Source organism: Thamnophis elegans, chromosome 14 (assembly GCF_009769535.1).
Source record: "Thamnophis elegans isolate rThaEle1 chromosome 14, rThaEle1.pri, whole genome shotgun sequence".
Taxonomy (NCBI): domain Eukaryota; kingdom Metazoa; phylum Chordata; class Lepidosauria; order Squamata; family Colubridae; genus Thamnophis; species Thamnophis elegans.
In genome coordinates, this window is record NC_045554.1 from 21293295 (window position 1) to 21315638 (window position 22344).

At 46.1% G+C, this 22344-nt stretch overlaps 1 protein-coding gene across 1 annotated transcript in view; it reads left to right on the plus strand.

Moving 5' to 3' along the window:
• The window catches only part of PDPK1 (3-phosphoinositide dependent protein kinase 1), a 38147-nt gene extending 18199 nt beyond the window's left edge, over nt 1-19948 (plus strand). Inside the window, 8 exon segments of the mRNA XM_032231057.1 lie at nt 2092-2160; nt 2887-2983; nt 6335-6368; nt 6371-6507; nt 7272-7489; nt 8511-8568; nt 16721-16873; nt 17264-19948. Coding sequence (XP_032086948.1) covers nt 2092-2160; nt 2887-2983; nt 6335-6368; nt 6371-6507; nt 7272-7489; nt 8511-8568; nt 16721-16873; nt 17264-17371 — 874 coding nt within the window. The 3' untranslated portion in view covers nt 17372-19948.
• Nucleotides 19949-22344: the final 2396 nt, after the last annotated feature.

Here is a 22344-nt window from a genome sequence, read left to right on the forward strand (position 1 = left end):
CTCAGGAGGTCATCCTCCCTGACTTCTGTCTGCATTCCAGACATCCCCGGGAGAAACACTGGCACAAGCTGGATGTATGCAGGACGCACCGCAGATACATCAAGCGTACTGCCATTTTCCAGCGTTCTGAGTCACTATTCATTTCCTTCCAGCTGTCGTCTCAAGGCAGGGAGGTGTCTTCAGCTACCATTGGTGGGTGGCTTAGGGCCTGCATCGCCCTCGCTCATATCCTGCAGTATAACTGGTGCCCAGTCACATCACGGCACATTGTACTAGGAGCGCTGCCACCACAGCAGCCTGGGCGACTCGGGTTCCAATTGAGGAAATTTGCAGAGCGGCCACCCGGATTTCTTTGTTTCCGTTTGTGCGGAATTATAAGCTAGACAAATATGCTTCAGCAGAAGGGGCCTTTGGGAGGCGTGTGGTGCAGGGCATTCATTCCAGCGGAGAGACCCTGACTGCTTCTGCTTCCCGCCCTAGTGACATTTAGCTTGGGTATGTCCCTTGCTTGGACTCTCCTGAGCAGCGCCCTGGAAAAGGACCATTGACTTACCTGAAGGGTCGTTTTCAGGGCGCTGCGAAGGAGAGCCCACCCCACCCTGGGGTCTAGCTCCATAAGTTTGGATGTTCCAGTTGGACTTGTTTATTGTTGTATTGTTGTATTCCATTGTTGGACTTCTCAGCGCACAACGGTTCCACGTCTTCATTGAAAAAATCTGAAGATAATCAGCATGAGAGGCGTGGCTTAAAGTTTCAATTCAGTTCTGGGCAATTTGGCCATATTTAACCCTTGCTTGGACTCTCCTTCACAGCGCCCTGAAAATGACCCTTCAGGTAGTCCAATGGTCCTTTTGGATGATCTCAGGCGGGAGCAGGATGGGGCACTGCATCTCTCCTGGCTCTGCTTGACCTCTCGGCAGCCTTCTATACCATCAGTCTCCTTCTGGAATGGAATGGGGCTTCACTTCCTCTGTGGCCGCTCTCAGTCAGAGTTGCTTAGAAGCCAGAGATCTGCCCCCCGTCCATGGCATAGTACTTTCTCCCCTTTTGTTTAATATCTGTGTGAAGCTGCTGGGTGAGATCATGCGCCACCATGGGCTGAGTTATCATCAACATGCTGATGATGCCCAGCTCTCTATCTCAGTCCATGGTGAGCTAAGTGATTTCTGTGACTTCCCTCTCACAGTGCTTGGAGGCAGTTAAGGGCTGGATGGGGAGCAATGGGCTGAAACTGAACCCTGGTATGACAGGATGGCTCTGGTTTCCATGGTTTTCTTGGTCTATGGAGAATTGCCATCTTTGGTCTTGGATGGGTTGACACAGCCCTAGAGAGACCCAGGCGTCATCCAGGGGTTCTCCTGGTCTCCCGACTCCTGCTTGAGGAGCAGGTGGCAGCCATGGCCAGGAGGGCCTTTGCACAATGCAGCTGGTGTATCAGTTATGCCCTTTCCCAAACCAAAAATCTCTGCTCACAGTCACTCACATCTTAGTCATCTTGCAGTGCACTATATATGGGGCTGCCCTTGAAAAGTATGGGGAAGCTTCTGTTGGTTCAAAACAGCAGTGGCTGACATGATTTTGTGGTGGCCTAGATGTGCACATGTATCCTCTTTCCTCCATTGGCTGCCGATTTGCTTCTGGCTCCAATTCAAAGTGCTGGTTGTTACCTTTAAAGCCCCACGTGGCTTGGGACCAGGTTATTTGAAAGACCATCTTCTCCTGGTCACATCTACCTGACCCACTAGAGTGAGGAGGCAGAATGCTGTGAGTCCCTTCTCCTAAGGAAGTTCATCTAGTGGACCAAGAAAAAGAGCCTTCTCTGTGGTGGCTCCCTCCCTATGGAACATCATCCCGCAGAGACAAAATGGGCCTCCAGTTTGACGATCTTTTGCAAGGCCCTGAAGGCTTGTTTTGACTAAGGGTTGTCAAAGATCCTTTGCCAGGAACACCTTGGATAACAGGTGAAGCTCTGCGGAATTGTTTCCTACACCTGGTGGTTTCGGCTGTTGAAAGCAGACACAACAATAAGTGGCTTATGTAATATTAATTCCTGTGCTTTGTTTCTTCCCTTTGTCCATCTTGCTGATGAAGTTCTGATCTTTGGGCTCTGGGCTGCATCGTGTACCAGCTTGTAGCAGGGTTACCACCTTTCCGAGCTGGGTAAGGCAATGTCCTGAATTGTACCAAGTTTCCAGTTTTTAGAAAGGATTTCCCGAATCCTCATACAGTAGGAAGCAAAGGAGAAACAGGGAGGGGTTGGAATTTCTGACTCTGGAAAGAGTGCTGTATCTTTGCTTAATAATGCTCCCTAGGTAGATTCCTTGCTGTGCTTTGCTCTGATTCCCTTAAGAGACACTGAATGGGAATAAAAAGGGAACTTTCTCGTGGACCATCTAAAGACACTCTAGCCAGACTCTCTGTAGTTACAGTTGAAGCTACATTGCTCTTTTTCCTGCCAATTTGTTTGAGTTTGACTAATCATTGTTTAAGGCTTGATATCTGCTAACTGATTTGTTGAATGCTACAGTTGTTGGTTTCCTTCAATTTTAAGAAACAAACTATAGTGTTTGGACCACAATGGTTTTGATATATTAAGCCACAAGGGGCAACTTAATATGGTTTAACTTCTGAAGACAAACATAATTCAGCCATGGCTTAAGCAGAATGTATGGCTCAAGCCAATGTCTAGTTAGATGCATTCAATGCAGATTTGTACCAACCTTGGCCTGATCATTGCAGTATAATGTCTCCCCACCTCCCACCCACCCACTTTCCAGCAGAGAGTATTTCCTTGCTGATGAAGAAATTGCCTTCTTGTGTGATAGGATGTGTTTTTTTTCCTTTGCTATCTGGGATTTTACATTAATGTGATTTTTTTTTTTGCAGAAATGAATATCTCATATTTCAAAAGATAATCAAACTGGAATATGAATTCCCAGAGAAGTTCTTTCCCAAGGCAAAAGATCTTGTAGAAAAGCTTCTGGTAAATGAACATTGCTATCCAAAGAAAAAAAGAAATGTAAAACATTTAACTATGTTCTCCAAGTCCCCATCCCCCATTGGTTTGAGTTTATGATCACCAGAGCTTCCTTTCCAGCAAGTCTTTTTTCACACTTTTTAATGCTTTTCACAACTTAAATCAGGGCCATAATTCTCAATCTGTTTTGTTTTCTTTCAAGCCCCTGGGCTGCCTGCCCATCCTTTGCTTTTTTTTTGCAAGCCTGCCCTGAAGCCTGATCTGATGTGGAGGAGCTGTTTAAGAAGTTCACTCAGGGCAAACGAACAAAAATATATACTTTGGACCAGTTGCCCTGATTTAACCTTTTAAATAATCTTTTGGCCTGGATGATTGAATCTCCATTGACATATTACACTGTGGAGCTGCTACTCTCCAGCCAAAGGGACTCCTTGCTTGAGCAAAAGGTCAGGACTGTGGGACTGCCTCTGCTGAGTGATTGGCACATGCCAGCAGTTGGCACTTGCCAGTAAGGCATTAGTGATACCGTTGCATGATGTGCCAAAAGTGTACTTCTCCTTGCTGATCTGCCTCCCTCCACCTTTGACCGGGGTGTTGCTCCCACTTGCTTCGGGATAGTATGGAAGGTTGGTTCTTTTGTGTCCTAGAAGGAGCAGAGCTGCTTTAAGGACACCTGTAAGAGCAAAGGCCCAGACTGGAGGTAGATGGCAAGACGAACGTCTCCAGCATAATAAAAAGGTGCCCATCAAGCAGAAGCAAGAACTTCTGGGTTAGAGGACCCAAGTGGATATTAAATCATGAGAATAAGCAGGGCCTGTACTTTGCAGGTTTTATTTTATTTATTTATTCATTTATTTTTTGTATAGCCATATTAGATCAATTTCTTACCAAATATAATGAAGAAGGGAAACGTTGGAGGCAGCACAAGATAGAGGAAACCAGTCTGGCTGGTTATCTCTTATGATTTCAATAAAAAGGTCACTTTTTTCTAATTTTTTTACCTATACCACAAGTCGTAAGGGCCTTTTTTTGCAAAAAGTCTGTAAGTAATTTCCAGTCAGCCATAAATGTATTTTTTCTTAAATTAAAGAAGTTAATATCTTCACCAACCATGCCTACATTGGGGATGGATATTGAACCTTTACATTTTTCAGCATAGAAGAGTCTCACTGAAGTTGTCATCTACAAAGACAAAGTCCCTTCAAAAGAAGTTGCTGGATTTAATTACGCCAGAATATGCAAAACAGTTGTAACATTGTCCCTTAGTTGTTTTTTAGGTGAAAACCCACACTGGTCCTTATGAATAGATTCTGCACAATTATTTTCACTCCTATCAGCTAGGATTGTTTTGAACAACTGTCGTCGTCATTCAGTAATGATATTGGTTTGTAATTCCTAAAGCTGAGCTTGATCTTTTTAGGTATTACTGATATATTAATTTCCAGGTCTCTGGCATCTTTCCTCTCTGTAAAATAGGATTCATCGAGCTTTGTTAAAAGTTATAAAAGTTCATCCTCAAAACTTGTAATACAAACTCAGTAGTCCAGTGTTTCTTAATGTCAGCAACTTTAAGTGGTGTGGACTTCAGCTCCCAGAATTCCCCAGATAGCCAATGGCAACAACAATCAATCAGATAAATAAATAAGCTTCCTTTCCATTCAGCCACAAAATTGTTTATAAAATAGTGAATGAGTTAGTTCTAAGGATGGAGCTCAGTAATCCCTAGACTGATGCTGAAACATTTACATGAACTCTGGTTGGATTGTTCAACCAGTTGCAAATCAATTGGACTACACTGTGCTGTAACTCATGTTTATCTATCTTCTCATAAGAGTATCATGAAAGGCCTTGACAAATTTTACAGAGATGGCTTTAGGCCCCATCACCTATGGATTGGACTACAGCAGTGTGCTCTACAAAGAAGGGTCTTCCTTGAAGGGTCTTGAATGCAGTGGCATAGGCAGTGATGGGCGTGACTTAGTTCTTACTGCTCTACAAGCTGTGTTATAATTCCTCCAACTCCAGGTCATTTTGCTGCTGTCATGAGATCCAAATCAGAGGTAGCATGGAGTTGCTCTGTGAGTTGAGCCCTCAGTAATGTGCATGTGGTCTGTGGGTGTTATGGTGTCCAGGAATTTCCAAGCTGCCTCCAATGCCAGGCCCAAAGGAAGACGACGTCCCCCAGTACCATAAATCTGGGGAATTACTGCCACTCCAGCCACAGTATCAAACAGCTCAGACAGGGAGTGTGTTGTGTATCAAGGAGACATTTGCTTTTGTTGACCCTTGTGTCAATGAAAGTTCCTTCTGTTGTCATGGAGGATTTCCTGACAGTTAGAACAATTCATCAGCGGGACAGCTTGCCTTCAGAATTTGTGAGTGCTGGCTCAGGAATTCTGGGAATTGAAGTCTACAAGTCATAAAAGGGCCATAGTTCCCCACCTCTGCTCTAGGGTCTCCTGCTTGAGCAGCAGGTTGGGTTGGAAGATCTCCCAAGATGCAGTTAAGTAATAGAACTATCTCAGGTGTTACCAAAACTTTTCCTGGTTCATCTATTCTTTCTTGCCACCTGTCTCTAAGAAGTTGTTACTCCTGCTGGGGTGTCTTTTTGGGCTCTTCCTCCTCCACTGCTCTGGTAACATTTGGTGCTGTGTCTTCCGAGGTCTTTTACTGGCCTTCCCAGGGAGCTTTCTGCTCTCTCCAATGAACACTGGAGGCGAAAAGCCAGCGCCTGATCCTTTCAGCTTCTCTAACAAGGAGAGGAACTTAAAATTACAAGAGGTCTAATTAGCATATTCTTCAGGATAAAAAAATGAATATAACAAACCAGGGACATTGTTACCATATTTGAATAGAGACTGAGATCAGTTTGTTTCTCCCCTGCAAAACCCGTCTTTTCCTCTTTGTTCTCCATGGTTAGCAAACTCACAACCAACATTCTTTTAACTTTTTTCAAAGAATGGCTTGTTTTAAATATAACCGTCATTTAATTCTAAATATAAAATTTTATTCAACTATTTTATGAATAATGCATCGCAGTCAAATTTTCCCAGGGACTGAGTTTATAATAACAAGCTATAAAAATGTGTTAAATTGTTACAATTGTCTTAGCTGCTGTTACTGAAGTATCAAGAGCCCGAGCAGCCTTTTTTCTATGCTAAGAGGCTTGGTTCACTCTTGCTGCACTCCAGGGGGGCTCAGCTGGTAATTTAGGTTGTTCTTTTGATCCTCTCTAGAAAGAGTTAAGATCAAATTTCAAGTCTCCCTCTATGTGTTTTTGGGAGGGATCCTTCCCAAAAAACTGTCATCGGAAGCTGAGCAGTTTCAGGGGAAAAGTAACTTTCATTTCTTAATCAGGTTCTTGATGCTACCAAACGGTTAGGATGTGAAGAAATGGGGGCTACGGACCTCTGAGAGCCCACCCCTTCTTTGATTTCATCACCTGGGAAAATCTGCATCATCAAACCCCACCCAAGCTCACAGCCTACTTGCCCGCCATGTCGGAAGACGATGAGGATTGCTATGGGAATGTAAGTGCCAAAGGGTGACAGGAAGGTGACTCAGATTCCAAGAAACCTTGATTCCCTCCATTGAGTAGTGCGCCTAGATCAGCTTTGGGGTATAGCCTTCATGTTCACCCTATCATTCCCATCAGGGAAGGGTGCTCTTTGTGCCTCTTGGAGCATTAACTTCACTCCGTCTATCCTTGAATCCCTGAAGAGAGTCAGATGTAGGGAAAAATACGCTTTGGGTATAAAAGAAATCCATCGCTTGGACATTTCTGGGTGGGATTATACTGTGGCTGAGCTGAATCCTGAACCGTTGTGCTGGGTCTGAGCCTCAGAGGTGGCCAAATCGAGAGGGGCCAGCAGGACCAAGCTGGTGCCTCTTTCCAGGACTGCTGAATCCTGCCCTGATAATTAGTTCTCTGGTGTTGAGCCATGTCTTTGGGGAGTAGTTCTCCCCTCCCCCCCATGTATAAGTCTGCCCATGCCTCGCTGCGTTGCACGGCACATATGACATTACTCTGTTATGCATATACAATGCAGCACAGTAAGACAAGTGCTAATGACTGGTTGACCGCAAGGACTGCAAATCCTTCCTTTCCATCAGTTAGAACTGAAAAAGCTGCTCAGAGGAGAAGCAAAACCTCTAAACGAGAAATCAAGAAACTCCAGTTGCCTTAAAAAAAAGGCACCTTTGGGATGAAGGCAGAAAGCCCTGTCATATCATCTGTCTCAACATCTCCGTCTTCAGGGCCAAGTGCTAAATGGCGCTTGCTTTTATTTTGTAGTATGACAACCTCCTGAGTCAATTTGGCTGCATGCAAGTTTCCACCTCCACCTCTTCTCAGTCACTGTCTTCCCCAGAAATGGGTCCCTTGCAGACTTCTGGAAACAACATAGAGCAATACATCCATGACCTGGACAGCAATTCCTTTGAGCTGGACCTCCAGTTCTCTGAAGAGGAGAAAAGGTTGCTGTTGGCAAAACAGACTGGTGGGAATCCTTGGTAAGTCTCGAGAGCTCTTAGCTGAGTTTTCTATGGAGTTTAAAAAATTTTAATCTGTGTACTTTTAATATTTTAATATATTTTAATTATTTTCCTATTTGATTTATAACCTGTAAGCTACCCAGAGTCACCTTATAGAAGAGATGGGTGGCATAAAAATGATTAATAAATAAAATATTGCCCCATAGAACTTCTTACTCTCTTGAACATAGAGGAGGGTCTTAGAGGAGTAAAGAGTGGGGATGAGCTTAAAAATAAACCACAAAGAACTTAAGATCAAACCAGAAGGAGATGAGAAGGTGAATGTGACTAACATTAAATGAAGTAGAGTAATTGTTCAGATAGAAGGGAGAAGGGCTTGCTTCTACATGGCAGCATGGAAGAGATTTTCTTGTAACACTAAGAATTTTCTCTAGCTGACAAAACTTAGGTTGAGAACATCGGCTGCTATTCTTGCAGTGCAGAGAGAAGAGAAGAATTTCTTAGGAGTTGTCTAAAATCACTAAACAACATTGCATAAAACTCTAGCAAGCAGAAGAAACTTCCTCTGGAACTTGTAGCCATCCAGATTAGAAGTGGTGGTCTCCTGACCATGTACAGAGTGCCTCAAGTTCCCCATTCCTTCTTTAAAGTGCTGCAAGCTTTCAGAACGGAGAAGCTGGTGGAAACATAACAGCAGATTTGAAGCTTCGGTTATCAGAAGTTATTGTAAAAAAACTACCAAAGACTTATTCTTGAAGTCATACATTCCTACTTGATTATGAGGATGGAGATTCTCAGATTTGTAAGAGGTAGATTCAGAAAATTTAATTAATTAAACTAAGAATCCAGTCAATTTATGACTCAAAATGTTGGATCTTTATTAATGTTGTTAGGGCTGTTTTTTCTTGGCCCATGAGAATCGATTTAAAAGGGTGATGTTCCCCTTCTGGTTCTCAGGGGTTGTGCTGTCTCATGTTGCAAATTGGGGTGGCTCAAAGATAGGATGATGGAATAATGTGCTGTGTTTTTTTCTCTTTAGGCACCAATTTGTAGAAAACAATTTAATACTGAAAATGGGGCCCGTAGACAAGAGAAAGGTAAGTTGCTTGGTCCTGTTGCTTCTGGGAACACACCACCGGAATCCAGATGCCCCTGAATATTCAATCCAGGGAGACAGAGCGTGGGGACACTTCCAGTTCCTTTGCCACATGGGTGCCAGGAAAGAGAAAGGCCTCGAGGAGGGGCACTAAGCAAGGGTCACCCTGGGTGTGGTGTAATCCTGGAAATGGGGATGCATTGAGTTGTGATGGCCATAGAACTCAAGGCAGGTAAATTGCTTGCCTGCTGGAAGATAGTTCTAGAAGTCTTGGGCCAGAGTTAGCCATTGTAGCCAACCTCTGCAGCAGCGATGGGAGGCAGCTCTGGAACCCCCAGGTCTTTTATGTGGAGCAATCCAGAACCAAATCGGCAGGTCACTTGTTCTGGAAATTGTGCTCTGAATGCTCGCATTGTAACGACAGCCCAAGGACGTCTTTGCTTTGGCTGCTTCTGATAGTCTTCTGAGTGGTAGACGAGCAAGTCTTTGAAAAATGCCTCTGCTGCATTTGGGAGGCAAAGAAAACAATCCCCCAAAAGCTGCCTTAGCTGCATATTCAGAGTCTTGGGTTGATCTCTTAAGAGGTAAATTGTTTAGGAAGAGGCATTGGTGAATGACTGCAGGTACTGTAACCAAAGCGGATTACTAGCCACATAAATGGTGTTTTGGTTGCACTTAAGTTCTTGGGTATATGTAATAATAAATGAACCATAATACATGGCAGTACCTGGAGACACCAAAGCAGAACAGAAAGAAATGGGGGAGGGGTGTCACAAAATTCAAAGAGCTGCAAATAGGAGAACAGCAACTATGGCAAAAGAAAGCAAAGATAGTACCAATAATAACAGGCGCCAAAACAACTGGAGCACCACTTGAACCTCCTCAGCAATGACAAAATCCTCATCAATTATTTGCACAAGGCAGCTTTCCTTGGAACAGCTTAAATCCTACGATGAAACACCATCAAACAACAGCAACCAGTTATCCCAGTTCTTGGGAAGGATTTGATAGGTGAATGAAAGTGATTAAAATTCAGCCTAACCATCTGGCTGACTGTGTGGTCAGTGTGATCATCATCATCAATTGGACACATAGCCTCCAAATCCAAGAGAATCAAGGAAGCTTATAATAATGAAAATGGCATTTCAGAGGGTAGGGAGCAGCAGCAGAGGAAGCACAGCCCAAATACTGGCATTTTAACTGGAAGGGAACCAGAGCATGACAGCTGCTGATATCCTGGGTGATGGATGGCTTACACGAAGAGGGGCAGCAGGAGCATCTCTGTTAGGGGAACCTATCCATTGATTACTATCCATGCCTGGCCAAAAGTGTGGGTGCATAGTAGGGTTCTCCTAACCATAACTCAGAGGTCGGATGAAACAATAAAGGCTAGCCCTTGTGACAAAAAATGTCCCCATTCCTGACTCAGAACATTTTTTTAGGGCTGTGTGCAGCTTTGGATTCAATTGCCATTTTCTTATTTTATTTCTTCTCATTTGCCACGGTTTATATGCTGTTTTCCAGGGCGCTGCTCAGAGAGTCCAAGCCAGGGTTAAATACATAAATACAGCCAAACTGCCCAGAGCTGAATTGAAACTTTAAGCCACGCCTCTGGTGCTGATTATCCCCAGATTTTCAATTTAACTAGCACGGCTTAGACGCGCTTTAAGTTTCTCTTTATTTAGTTTATTAGCTTGGACTCTCTTGAGCATTCACTGTGAGTATTTTCAGTTTAGGGGTGATCAGGCTGAGTGAGTGTAATTAGATTTCTTTAATTTGTTTCTAACTCTCTCCGGCGTCCTGCTTAACTCCCAGGCACCGGGACGCAGGCAACTGCTGGGGCAGTTAAGACCCTAGCTGGGGAGGGGGAAAGCCCCGCTGAGGCTCCTGCCGTTGGCATCCATGCCTTTGGTGGCCGGTGTGCAGGTGCGGTGCCTCAGAGCTCCGGATGGCTACTTTAAAGTAATTAGAGTTCCGGTTGCCATTTTGGGAGCTATTTGCAGTTTTGGTTTCTGATTGCAACCTCATGGCAGCTGCCTGCAGCCTAATTCACAGCAGGTGCTGAGGAGCCACTCTTTGTCAGGCCTGGCTGGCAATTAGGTGTATCCTTTTCACCTGAGCGGCAAGGATTGGGGCCGCTGGTCACAAGCCTCATTCCTGAAGCACTAGGAGCTGTTAATGCTCGTGCTTTATTCCACCTGCTGGATATTGCTGCTGCGACCCCCCCCACGTCTCTCCAGAGTGTCTGTTGGTTTGCAGGGCTTTGCAAGGTGGTGAGTGGAGGTAGCCCCTGATTATATTTGGCCCACAGTTTAATAATGGCTGAGCAGGCTCCCGAGGATTCCACCCAGGCAGGGGGTTCCTCCAGGGTTTTCTCCAGGCAGGCTGGCGTGGCTGCCAGGGAGGCCATCAGGGGCTCCAAACCATACTCCAGGCCAGCCCCTAAGCAGGGATCAGGGCCAGATAAGGATGCATTGCGTCGCTAAAAGGCCCTTGAAAAGCAATTCTCCAAGGCCCAGCACCAAACGCAGTCCTCCCAATCGGTGTCTCCTGAGGAGCCGCCATGGAGGTTCCTCCAGCCCAGCCAAGGCCTGTTTCAGACAGTGAGAATGAAGGCCCGGAGCTTTCCCCCACAGCTTCTATGTCTAGGGCAGTATCTCCAGGGGCCTCTATGGTGGATCAAGCTGATCTTTTTGCTTACCCTTCGGATCTTGAAGAAAGCCCTGCCCGAGCCCCTTGGCCCCTCAGCTTCCACCTTCAAGGCCTAAACCAAGGGCGAGGCCCATGGAGGATCTTGGGCCTGACCTTTCAGTGGAAATGCAGGAAGTTTTCAACAGGGCCATTTCCCAAGGTATCGAAGCGGGCATATTGCACAAGGGCAAACGAACCTGCAAACTAAGCACCTAGAGCCCCAGCCGGTTCCCAAGGTGGCTTCTCCTCCACGTCCCTTGCATTCCCCCACTCCTCTTCAAGTTCTGAGGCTTCGGACTGGGAGGAGGGGGATGACATTCCGCCTGTTCAGGAGGCTGAATTCTCTGGGGAGGAAGGTGCAGCAGTTCAAAAGCCCTCTTCTTCGGGACTATTTAACATTGCAAATTTCAAAACCATTTTGGACAAGGCCAAGCTGGCCACCCATATGGGGTCCACTCCACCTGTTCAAGCTCCTGCTGAACTGGATGATTTTTCTGGGGATTTGTTTGAGGAGCCAGTCTCGGTTCAGGAGATCATTCTATTCCCAAGGTTTCTTAATTTGGTTCAGAAACAATGGCTCAGCCTGCTACCATGGCTACCCCCTCTAGTAATGATAAGAGGCTGTGGATGCCAGCCTGGAGGATTTACTTAAGCTACCACCTATCAATCCTCTGGTTGCGGCCCTCACCTCAACATCTGTGCTTCCGCCTGATCTGTTGGAGGGCCTTAAAGCTGAGGATAAGAAATTGGAGAACGTTTGTCATAAGGCGCACCTGGCAGCCACCATTAAAACGTCTGCCTCGGCTTCCTTTCTTTCCAGGGCAGCTCTCCTTTGGTTGAGGAAGCTGATGGCGAGAGTTCCAGTTAAGGATACCAAGTTGAGGCAGGAGATTAACAAAATCATGGCTGCCACCGAGTACACTGCCAATGCCACCCTCAGTGCGGCTAAGTTCATTTCTTGGGCCCTGGCTTCGAATGTTACCACCAGGCGTCTCTTGTGGCTGAGGCATTGGAACATTGATATGTGCTCCAAGTGGAAGTTGGTGTCTGCCCCTTTCAAAGGGGTCAAGCTTTTCGGGGAGGTCTTAGACCCTGTCCTAGTGGAAAATAAGGACAAAAAGAAGGTGATGCTATCGGTTTCTAAGAAATCCGATAAGAAGGGCTTTTATTCCTATAGGAGCAATCCTTTCGGAACTCGGAACCTTCTTTGAGTTCTGCGCAGTCGCATCGCCAATTCACCATTAGAGACAGGTCCCAGGACCACCACTCCTTTCGGGACAGGGGTCGCCAGCCGTATTACTCCAGACGCCCCTTTCGGGGGAGATCTGGCTCCCGTCCCTTCAGGAAGTATAAGTGACTGTCGGGAGTCAGCTCCAATAGGAGGGCGGCTCCAATTGTTTCACGCCCAGTGGGAGCAGGTCACATCGGACCGGTGGGTGTTGCAAACGATCTAGCTGGGTCTCACCCTAGAATTTCTCTCATTTCCCGTCATTTCATCAGGTGCCCCGTCCCCTTGTGCTTAGTCAAAAGATCCCTCATGGAACAGGAAATAAAACATCTCAGGGAGATCAGGGCCATAGAGCAGATACCTCCAAGTCAGGAGGGGACAGGTTTCTATTCCATCCTGTTTCTGGTTCCCAAAAACTCCGGAGGGTGGAGGGGGATCCTAGATTTAAAGAGGCTAAATTATCATGTCACCTATCAGAGGTTTAAGATGCAGTCCCTCCAGTCAATCCTGGGCTGCATCAGGCAGGGAGACATTTTCCCCTCCATAGACCTGAAAGAGGCCTACCTCCACATACCCATCCGCAAAGCTCACCGCAGATACCTGAGGTTCACCTACGCCGGTCAACACTACCAGTACCAGGCCATGCTGTTCAGCCTGTCATCAGCCCCAAGGACATTCACCAAGGTCCTCGCAGCAGTGGCGGCGTTCCTCAGGTCGCGACCAGTAAGACTGCACTGCTATTTAGACAATGTGCTCATCTAGTCGTCATCCCCCCAGCAAGCGGTCGAGGATCTGCAGTACACTATGCAGGTTCTCCAGGGTCATAGCTTCTCCATCAACTTGGAAAAGAGCCATCTTCACCCAACGACCAGACTTCAGCATCTGGGGGCCGTCATCGACACCGTCGCCTGCCAGGTCTTCCTGTCGCCAGAGAGGATGGAGAGCCTCAGGAAGATGGCCATGCAGGTTCGGCGGTCTCCTCGTGCCAAGGTAGTTCTGCTGTCACAGCTCCTGGACAAGGTGATATCATGCCTGTCCATCATTCCGTGGTCACGTCTTCACTCTCGTCCCTCCAGTGGCTCCTGCTGCCCTATCAAAGGGCCAACGAGAGCAGCTCATCACGGCTCGTTCCCGTCTCTGCAAAGATGTGTCGCTCCCTCAGTTGGTGGTTGTCTCCGGCCCTGAAGAAGGGGTCTCCGTTCAAGGAGTTGACCCGGCTCACCGTCACGACGGATGCCAGTCTGTACAGTTGGGGGGCTCACTTCCGCAACCAGATTGCTCAGGGCAGGTGGTCCTCGGCTGAGGCAGCGCACACCATCAACTGGTTGGAGCTGAGGGCGGTCTAGTTGGCCCTGCTTCGGTTTCAGACGGGCATTCGGGGTCATCATGTGAGGATACTGATGGACAACGTCGCGATGAAGGTGCACATCAATCGCCAGGGGGGCACGTGATCTAGGTCCCTGCTGTCGGAAGCCGACGACCTAGGTCGGTGGGCGGAGCTGTCCATTCAGGCGGAGCACATCTCCGGCACGGTGAACACCCAGGTGCACTAGCTGAGCAGGGCGACTGTCGATCACTTGGAGTGGTGCCTGTCCCTGCAGCTGTTCCAGCGCATAGTTCAGAGGTTCGGTTGCCCCCAGGTGGATCTGTTCACTACAGCGGCCAACTCTCATCTTACCAGGTTTCTCCAGGTTTCACGATCCAAGGGCCGAGGGGGTAAACGCTCTTCACTGCCCTTGGCCGAAAGGTCTGCTCTACGCCTTTCCCCCTTTGCCTCTTCTTCCCAGAGTCATCAGGGAGATCCTGGCGGAGGCAGCAGAGATCCTTCTGGTGGCCCCCTTTTGGCCCAGGAGGACCTGGTTTGCTGATCTGATGAGTCTGTCCGTCCGAGACCCGTGGTGGATTCCTCCACACGAGATTTCTCTCTGCCAGGGGGCCCTTCTTCATCCAGAGCCCCAGTGGCTGCAACTAGCCATTTGGCACTTGAGAGGGATCCCTTAAGCAAGGACAACCTTTCCACCAAGGTGATCCGCACCATTCAGGCGTCACGTCGTCCTTCCACGACTCGGATTTACGCCACCTGGAGGTCCTTTGTTACCTGGTGTTCTTCCAGAGGTGCTTCAGCTTCTTCAGCTTCTGCTTGATTCCTGTCATTCTGGACTTTCTGCAAGACGGCCTTGATAAGGGGTTGGCGCCTAACACCCTTCATCGTCAAGTCACCGCGCTCTCCACCATCCTGGCCCCTGAGGGGCAGCCTTCTCTTGGCCGTCACCCCACCATTCGCAGCTTTCTCAGGGGGGCGACTAACTTGAGTCCCCTGATGGTTCACAGATACCCGACTTGGGACCTTAATGTGGTTTTATGGGCTCTGGTTGAGCCACCGTTCGAGCCTCTCCTTTTGGCCAGCTTCAAACAACTCACCTTTAAGACCGTGTTTCTCATTGCCATCACCTCAGCTAGATGTATCTCTGAGCTGGCTGCCTTGTCTGTCCAGGCGGACTTGTGCTTCTTTCACCAGGACAGGGTAGTCCTTCGGCTGGACCCTTCTTTCATGCCTAAAATTAATTCCTGGTTCCACCGGGCCCAGGAGGTCATCCTTCCTGACTTCTGTCCGCACCTGAGGCATCCTCGTGAGGAGCGCTGGCACAAGCTGGATGTTCGCAGGGTGCTATGCCGTTACATCAAGCGTACGGCCAGTTTTCGCCGTTCGGAGTCGTTATTTGTTTCCTTTCAGCCGTCGTCTCAGGGCAGGAAGGTTTCCTCGTCTATGATTGGCGGATGGCTTAGGGCCTGCATCGCTCTCGCTCATGTTCTTCAGTCTCGACTGGTACCCAATCGCATCACGGCGCATTTGACCAGGAGTGCTGCCACCACTGCGGCCTGGGCGACGCGGGCTCCTATTGAGGAGATTTGCAGAGCGGCCACATGGACTTCCTTATCTCCGTTTGTGCGGAATTACAAGTTAGACAAGTTTGCTTCAGCGGAAGGGGCCTTTGGGAGGCGTGTGCTGCAGCGTATTCATTCTATCGGAGAGACCCTGACTGCTTCTGCTTCCCGCCCTAGTGACATTTAGTTTGGGTATGTCCCTTGCTTGGACTCTCCTGAGCAGCGCCCTGGAAAAGGACCATTGACTTACCTGAAGGGTAAGGGGAGTCCACCCCACCCTGGGGTCTGGCTCCGCTCTTATCACATTTGTTTCTTTGGATGTTCCAGTTGGACTTGTTCCAGTTGTGTTTCCAGTTGATCCAATGTTGGACTTCTCAGCACGCAACAGTTCCACGTCTTCATTGAAAATCTGGGGATAATCAGCACCAGAGGCTTAAAGTTTCAATTTAGCTCTGGGAGTTTGGCTGTATTTATGTATTTAACCCTTGCTTGGACTCTCCTTCGCAGCGCCCTGAAAACAACCCTTCAGGTAAGTCAATGGTCCTTCTACTCAAGAAGGCCAAAGCAATTTACAAACAAGGAATGCAGTAAAATGAAAACTGTCATAAACTGTAACTAAGGCAAACATGCAACAGCCACAGCTTTCCATCCTGAAGCGGGTTTGGGTTTCCTTTTCCATCTCTTCCTGAAGCTTTTTAGAAAAAAGACAGATGATTACTCCCATCAGACCCTGTTAACATCCTGACTTGGGAGGGCAGCCTTTTGGTGGCCCTAGTCCCTTGGCCTAGGGGCAGAGAATGAGGGCTTTTCCTGTGAGACAGGAGCTCTGGCAAGGCAATTGAGACTTCTGTGTCAGTGCACATCAAGGAATGTCCATGTTCTCATTCGGAGACGGTTGCCTGGCTGTTGCATTTATACTTCTGTGAATGTTAATTTTATGGATAGAGATATTCAAACAACAATGTGCCCAGCAGGAAGTGGGATCAACCAAACAGCATCCGGGAGGCACATCACACAACTTATAGTTGAGATTTGGGAGGTGTGTGCATTGGGCTGTCTACAACCATCTGCAACCTGTGCTTACAACATCAGCCCCTTCGCAATGTAACAGTTGCAGACAAGTCTAAATCCAGCTTTAATGTTCAGCTCTGCTTTTTGGAAAGCATTGAATTGTTTCAGTTTCTGACTTAGGGAATTTGTTATACTAGTGGCATAACAATAGCTTTTTGTGAGGCCTTATTTTCTGCAGCTAGAAGATAAGATCCCAAACAGCATCCCATGGAATTGTATGTACTGATCAAGTTTTAAAGCCTTTAATGGGCTCTGGGTGCCATGTGCTTCTCCACAGGGGCTGTTTGCCCGCCGGCGACAGCTGCTGCTCACGGAAGGGCCACACCTATACTATGTTGATCCTGTCAACAAAGTCCTGAAAGGGGAGATTCCTTGGTCACTCGAACTCCGACCAGAAGCAAAGAACTTCAAGACCTTTTTTGTCCACACAGTAAGTGACCTACCCAGACAGTTCAAGTGGAGTTTTCATTAATTGCAAATTATGTGCTGGGATGTTCATCCAAGTGATTTTAAAGCGGGCGAGGGGGGCTATTTAGCCTATTTTGAGAACAGGAGCTGTGAGAAATCCCTAATTGGGAAACAAAATAGGCCCAAATGCCAGCAACTCTGAGCTTGGTGTCTGCAGCCATTTCCTCTTAGTGGCAGCAGAAAATAGGAGCAGTCCTGTGTATTTGCCGTAGGACACTGGATGGTATGTAGAGGGGAAGCCCCATTGGGCAGAAACTGGCACAGAATTCTTATGCCTACAGCCAAACCTGCTGCTGGCACTATATTAACTGGCTGATGAAATGAGCAGGCGCTAAATCTTCTTTACTTACAGCCTAACAGGACGTACTACCTGATGGACCCAAGTGGGAATGCTCATAAGTGGTGCAAAAAGATACAAGAGGTTTGGCGACACAGATATCACCAGAATGCTGCGAAATGAGACTGCCCCTCAGTGCCCATCTCACTCCTTTGCTGCTAGAGTGCCACGTGCCCCCAGACGGAGGACTCTTCCACGCCCGGCTCACCTCCAGCTCCAGGGCCGAACTACCTCTTCTGAGGAGGAGGAGGAGGAGGAGGAGGAAAAGCCCAGCCAGTGGAATTCAGGGTTGCTTTGCTTGCTTTTGTGCTTCTGGTGGAGCTTCTACACCCCCACCCCCACACTCACGTTCTGCTGAAACTGATTATGTTGGCTTCTGCTGCAAACAAGTGGAGTTTGCATTGCTGGCTTTGCCCTAGACCAGTTAAGGTAGCCAGGCCCAGATCATGTCGGGCCTGGATTATTACTGTGATCTTCTGATTTATCATGCAACTGTGTTTTGGGGAGCTTAGGAATCCCTCTTCGTGAGAAGTTGCCACCCTTGATGCTGCTGCCGTCACTTTCCTTTCTAACTAACTGTTGGTTCTTTGGTATCCAGCACTTGCCATCACTCTGGGTGTAAACCACAAAATTCTCCAGGTCGTGTCCAGTTGCAGGATCTCCAAGGATGGTACTTCTAATGCCTGCCAGCCTATCTGCCTTCAAGATGCACTCCGGCACATATAGAAAGTGAGAGGAATGATGAACGTGATCCTTGAAATTCTGGCATTCTAGTATCAGACATTTTTAAAACATGGAATTTTAATTTGATGCATTTACATGTTTAACTGAGCATAAAAAGTTACCAGCATGATTTTAACTAATACTAAAGGTGAACTAGTTAGGACAAAATCATATTGACGTCATGAATAGACTCTTCACTTTTTCAGAAGAGGGAGCAAACGGTTTTCTTTCCAAGGTCTGGCAGGGCAAAGGGTTGCAGGGCCGGCCTTTTGTGTGGCAGGAAGGCCAAACAAAATGCTGTTGTACGACTGATTTGATTTGTTGTCTCTTTGTATAATGAGGTGTACAAATATTCCTGTATTGTTCATTGGCCAAGCATTGTACCTTTTAGCAACTTTGAAAATATTTTACATGATTTAAATATTTAAGCCCCTCTATTAATTGGACTAATTGTTGTGTTCATGTAAAAATGTTGATACAGAGGAGGGGGAAAATGTATGGTACTTGAGTCATATCTATCATATGTTTCATATTGTTTTTTGTCTTTTTCCAATTAAACTGTCACGCTCAAACATTCTTGAAATAGAGGCGAGGTGTTGTTTCCTCACCCCAAGAATCCTTCCCTTTGTGCAGGGTTGGATCTGGACTGTCTCACCACCCCCATTTCTGTTCCTGTTCCTTTACATCCGGAGAATAGGAAATTAGCAAGCAATGGCCGATATGGCTTTTTCCAATCCAACAGATGAAGATGTTGATGCCTCTGTTCAAAGGGATACTTCTTGTGCAGCACAGAAGTGGCCTCTTCTGGCAGGAGCCCATGTGGAGGTTGGCCATGGCAACGTCAGGACATTCTGGGTTTGGGGCTGTTCTACTGTAGGAGGACTTTGGGCAATGAGAAAAGCCTTTATTTTACTCTCCTGCTCCCTCCCCCCTCCGGGGGGGGGGGCAAGCAGTCAGATACACGTAGCCTGAACGAGATCCTACCAAAACCCTAAACCAGGTAGGGATTTAGGGAGCATAGGGTTGAGTTTCCTTTGTGTTACTGTATTGTATGATGGAATGGTGGGGTGGGGTTGTGGAGTTAGCGCTCAAACTGGATTTGCACATTGCTGATAATTTTCATTTCTTTATTTCAATCACTGAAGAAATCAGAAATGTACTGGGAAATTGGGCAGGTTTAGGGTAGAATTCAGTTCATTACTGTACCACTCTGGAACAAATTTGAAACAAAATGCAAGTGTTGACAGTCTTATAAATGGGTGAGGGGAATTTATGGGAATTAATGCTGGCCTTACTTCAAAAATTATGTAGAAGGTGGGATTTGGTCCTCATGTAAGCACAGCATTTGTCTCTTTAATAAAAATGTCGTGGCGCTCTCCCCCCTCCCCTCCCAATTTTGTGCACATGACTGAGGGGCAAAATAGCACAGCTACTTTAAAAGTTGCATGGTTTAATAGAAGTTGATTCATTTAAAGAAGAGGCATTTGGGCAGCATAGAAGCCAGGAATAAGTCCAGTCTATTTTACTGAATAGCACAGAGGTGCTGAGCTGCATTAGTCCTGAAGAGCATGAGGAGAGAAAAGGTTGGATGATCAGTTCCTACTGTGGAACATGTTCAAAGTGACTCCCTACCTCCAGATTCCGCCAGGCTATGGGACATCATAGTAAAAGGCCTGACCAGTCCTGCAGCTGGTCCCTATTAGGTTGTTGTGAATCCAGGAAAGAACTGAACTTTCCCACTGTCCGATAATCTCTTAAAAAATGAATAGCAATTTTGTTTCAAAGAAGTAAAAAAAGTAAACTTTATTTTATTCCAAATGTACAAAACATTTACAACTGTACAGTGTTGCTTAAAAGTTTGTAAATTCTTCTGGATTTTCAATATTTCTGCATAAATATGACCTAAAACATGATCTGTTTTCCATATAAATCCTAAAACTAGTTGAGAACCCAATTAAACAAATTAGTAAAAAGCAATATACTTGTTCATTGATTTCGGAAAATGAACCAAAGCTACATATTTGTTGTGGCGAAGTATATGAACCTTTGACAATAACGTGTGTTATTTCCTAAAGAGAACCTTTTAGTCAGCAATAATGGCATTTCCAATACTGTTCAGATAGTCCTCAGATTATAATGACAATGGGAAATGGAACTCTGCCGCTAAGTGTGCAATGTCCCCATGACCATGGCTCTTAGCAATGGCAACTTCAGCACTCCTGGTTGCTGTCATTAAACAAAACCTACACAGACAGTTAAGCAAGGGCCTCATCTGATTGCAACTTCCGATGTCCAAAAGCCAGCAGGAAATGTCAGAAATTGCAAAGTGTGACTGTGACTCACTGTGATGTAATTGTGAGACTGGCACCCAGATAGTCATGTGACATGAGTGCTGCAATGACCAGAACCTTTGAGAACTTGTAAGTACAATACCTATTGTTTAATGTGGTGCAGCTTTGAAAGATCATTGAACAAATGGTCATAACTTAAGGACTACCTTTAATAGGTGACCAGTCCTGCACATCTCCTGGGAGAAATTTTACCCCTTTCTCCTGGCTGAACAGCTTCGATTCAGGGATGTTGTGATCCTTCCCCAACACTTCTATGGGATTACAGTCAGGACTTTGACTTGGCTATTCCAAAGCATTCGTTTTCTTCTGCTTTATCCATCCTTTAGTCATAACTTGTGTGTTTGGATCGTTGTCTTGCTGCATGACCCATTTTCTCTTGAGCTTCAGTTTACAAGCATACGTCCTGGCTTTACCTGTAGAATTTGGGAACATGATTCAGGATTCATAGTTCCATCAATGGTGGAAGTCATCCTAGTCAGCAAAGCAGAACCAAACCATGATCCTGCCATGTTTCACATAATGTGATAAGGTCCTCATGCTGGAATGCAGGGTTTGCCTTTCCCCAAAACATGACAATTTATTCTAGCCTAAAAGTTCTATTTGGTCTCATCCATCCACAGGATCCTTTCAGGCGTTTTCTGGCTTACCTGGTCTCTCAATTTGTACAGAGCCAGCAGTCGCCTTCATGGGGAGGAGTGGCTTTCTCCATGCAATCCTGCGATACCGTGTTCAATGTTCTCCTGTGGTGATCCCACAAACACTGACATTTGCCAATGCAAGAGAAGGCTTTTAGTTCACTAGAAAATATCCTGGGCTTCTTTGAGATCTCTTGGAAGAATTATTCCCCTGGTTCTTGGTGTGATCTTGGTCAACTGCTTGGTGAAGATAATTGTGTTGAATTTCCTCTGCACATCATCTGCCTGACAGTGTATTGGCAGAGTCCAAACTCTTCAGAAATAGTTTTGTCACCTTTTCCAGCTCGGTGAGCTCAACTTTTTCAGATATCCTCAAAAATCTTTGTACAAGTCATGATATGCTGGCTTCTTTTGTTCCAAAAATCAGACTTTGATAATGAATACCCAGAAAGAAGACAGGATCTCTACTCACACTGATTATCATCCCATTGACTGAATTACCTGACTCTTCCTCCTCAAATGAATGGATAATCTTAGAGGTTCACATACTTTTGTCACACAGATATGCGTAGTCTTATGTCTTCAAATAAACAGGTTTTGACTCACCTGTTTAACTGTGTTCTCTTTATCTAGTTTTAGGACATATGCACAGAATAGACATTTGGTTTTTCTTGTCTAAATATAACCTAAACCTTAAAAACCTTAAACCTCTTGCCTAAACCTATTTGATTTCCTTGCCTCTTCTCACCATTGAATTTCATTCTGTTAGATAGGGCCCAGTGTTCAAGTCTTTCAAGAGCCGTTTTGAACTTGAGCCTATCTTCTGGTGTGTTGGCTATTTCTGCAAACTTCATGTCTGCAAATTTGATGAAGTTTTCCTTCTATTCCCTCTAAATCATTATGAAGGTATTGAAGAGTAGAGGGCCTAAGACAGAATCTTGGGGTACCCCATTGCTTACTTCTAGCCACGTAATGTAATTCTATTAAGGACTACAGTTCATGGCATCAGTGATGGCAATGATGGGTCTGTCACAAGTTATCTCGGTTTCCATCACAGGTTAGACCTCAGTTTTGCCTCTGAATAATTGCTGTGTGATCTCACTATGGGTATATTACCATTTGCTCTTTGTTGTAGATAGATCACTTCCTGTTCTAGCTTCATTGACTGTCACCTGATTCAAACCACAAGGCCAGGACCATTGAGTTGGTCTGTCCAGAAGTCTAATGGATCCATCAGGTTTCCTACGGGCACTTGTAGATTTCCCAATTCTTGCAGGCAAGTCAGATGATAACCTGAGACTTGATGAAGTTCGTCCCAAGACTTCAAGAAGATGAAGGTAAAAAAGTGATACTAAGTATGGAGACTGAGTTTGAACAAAGGTACCTG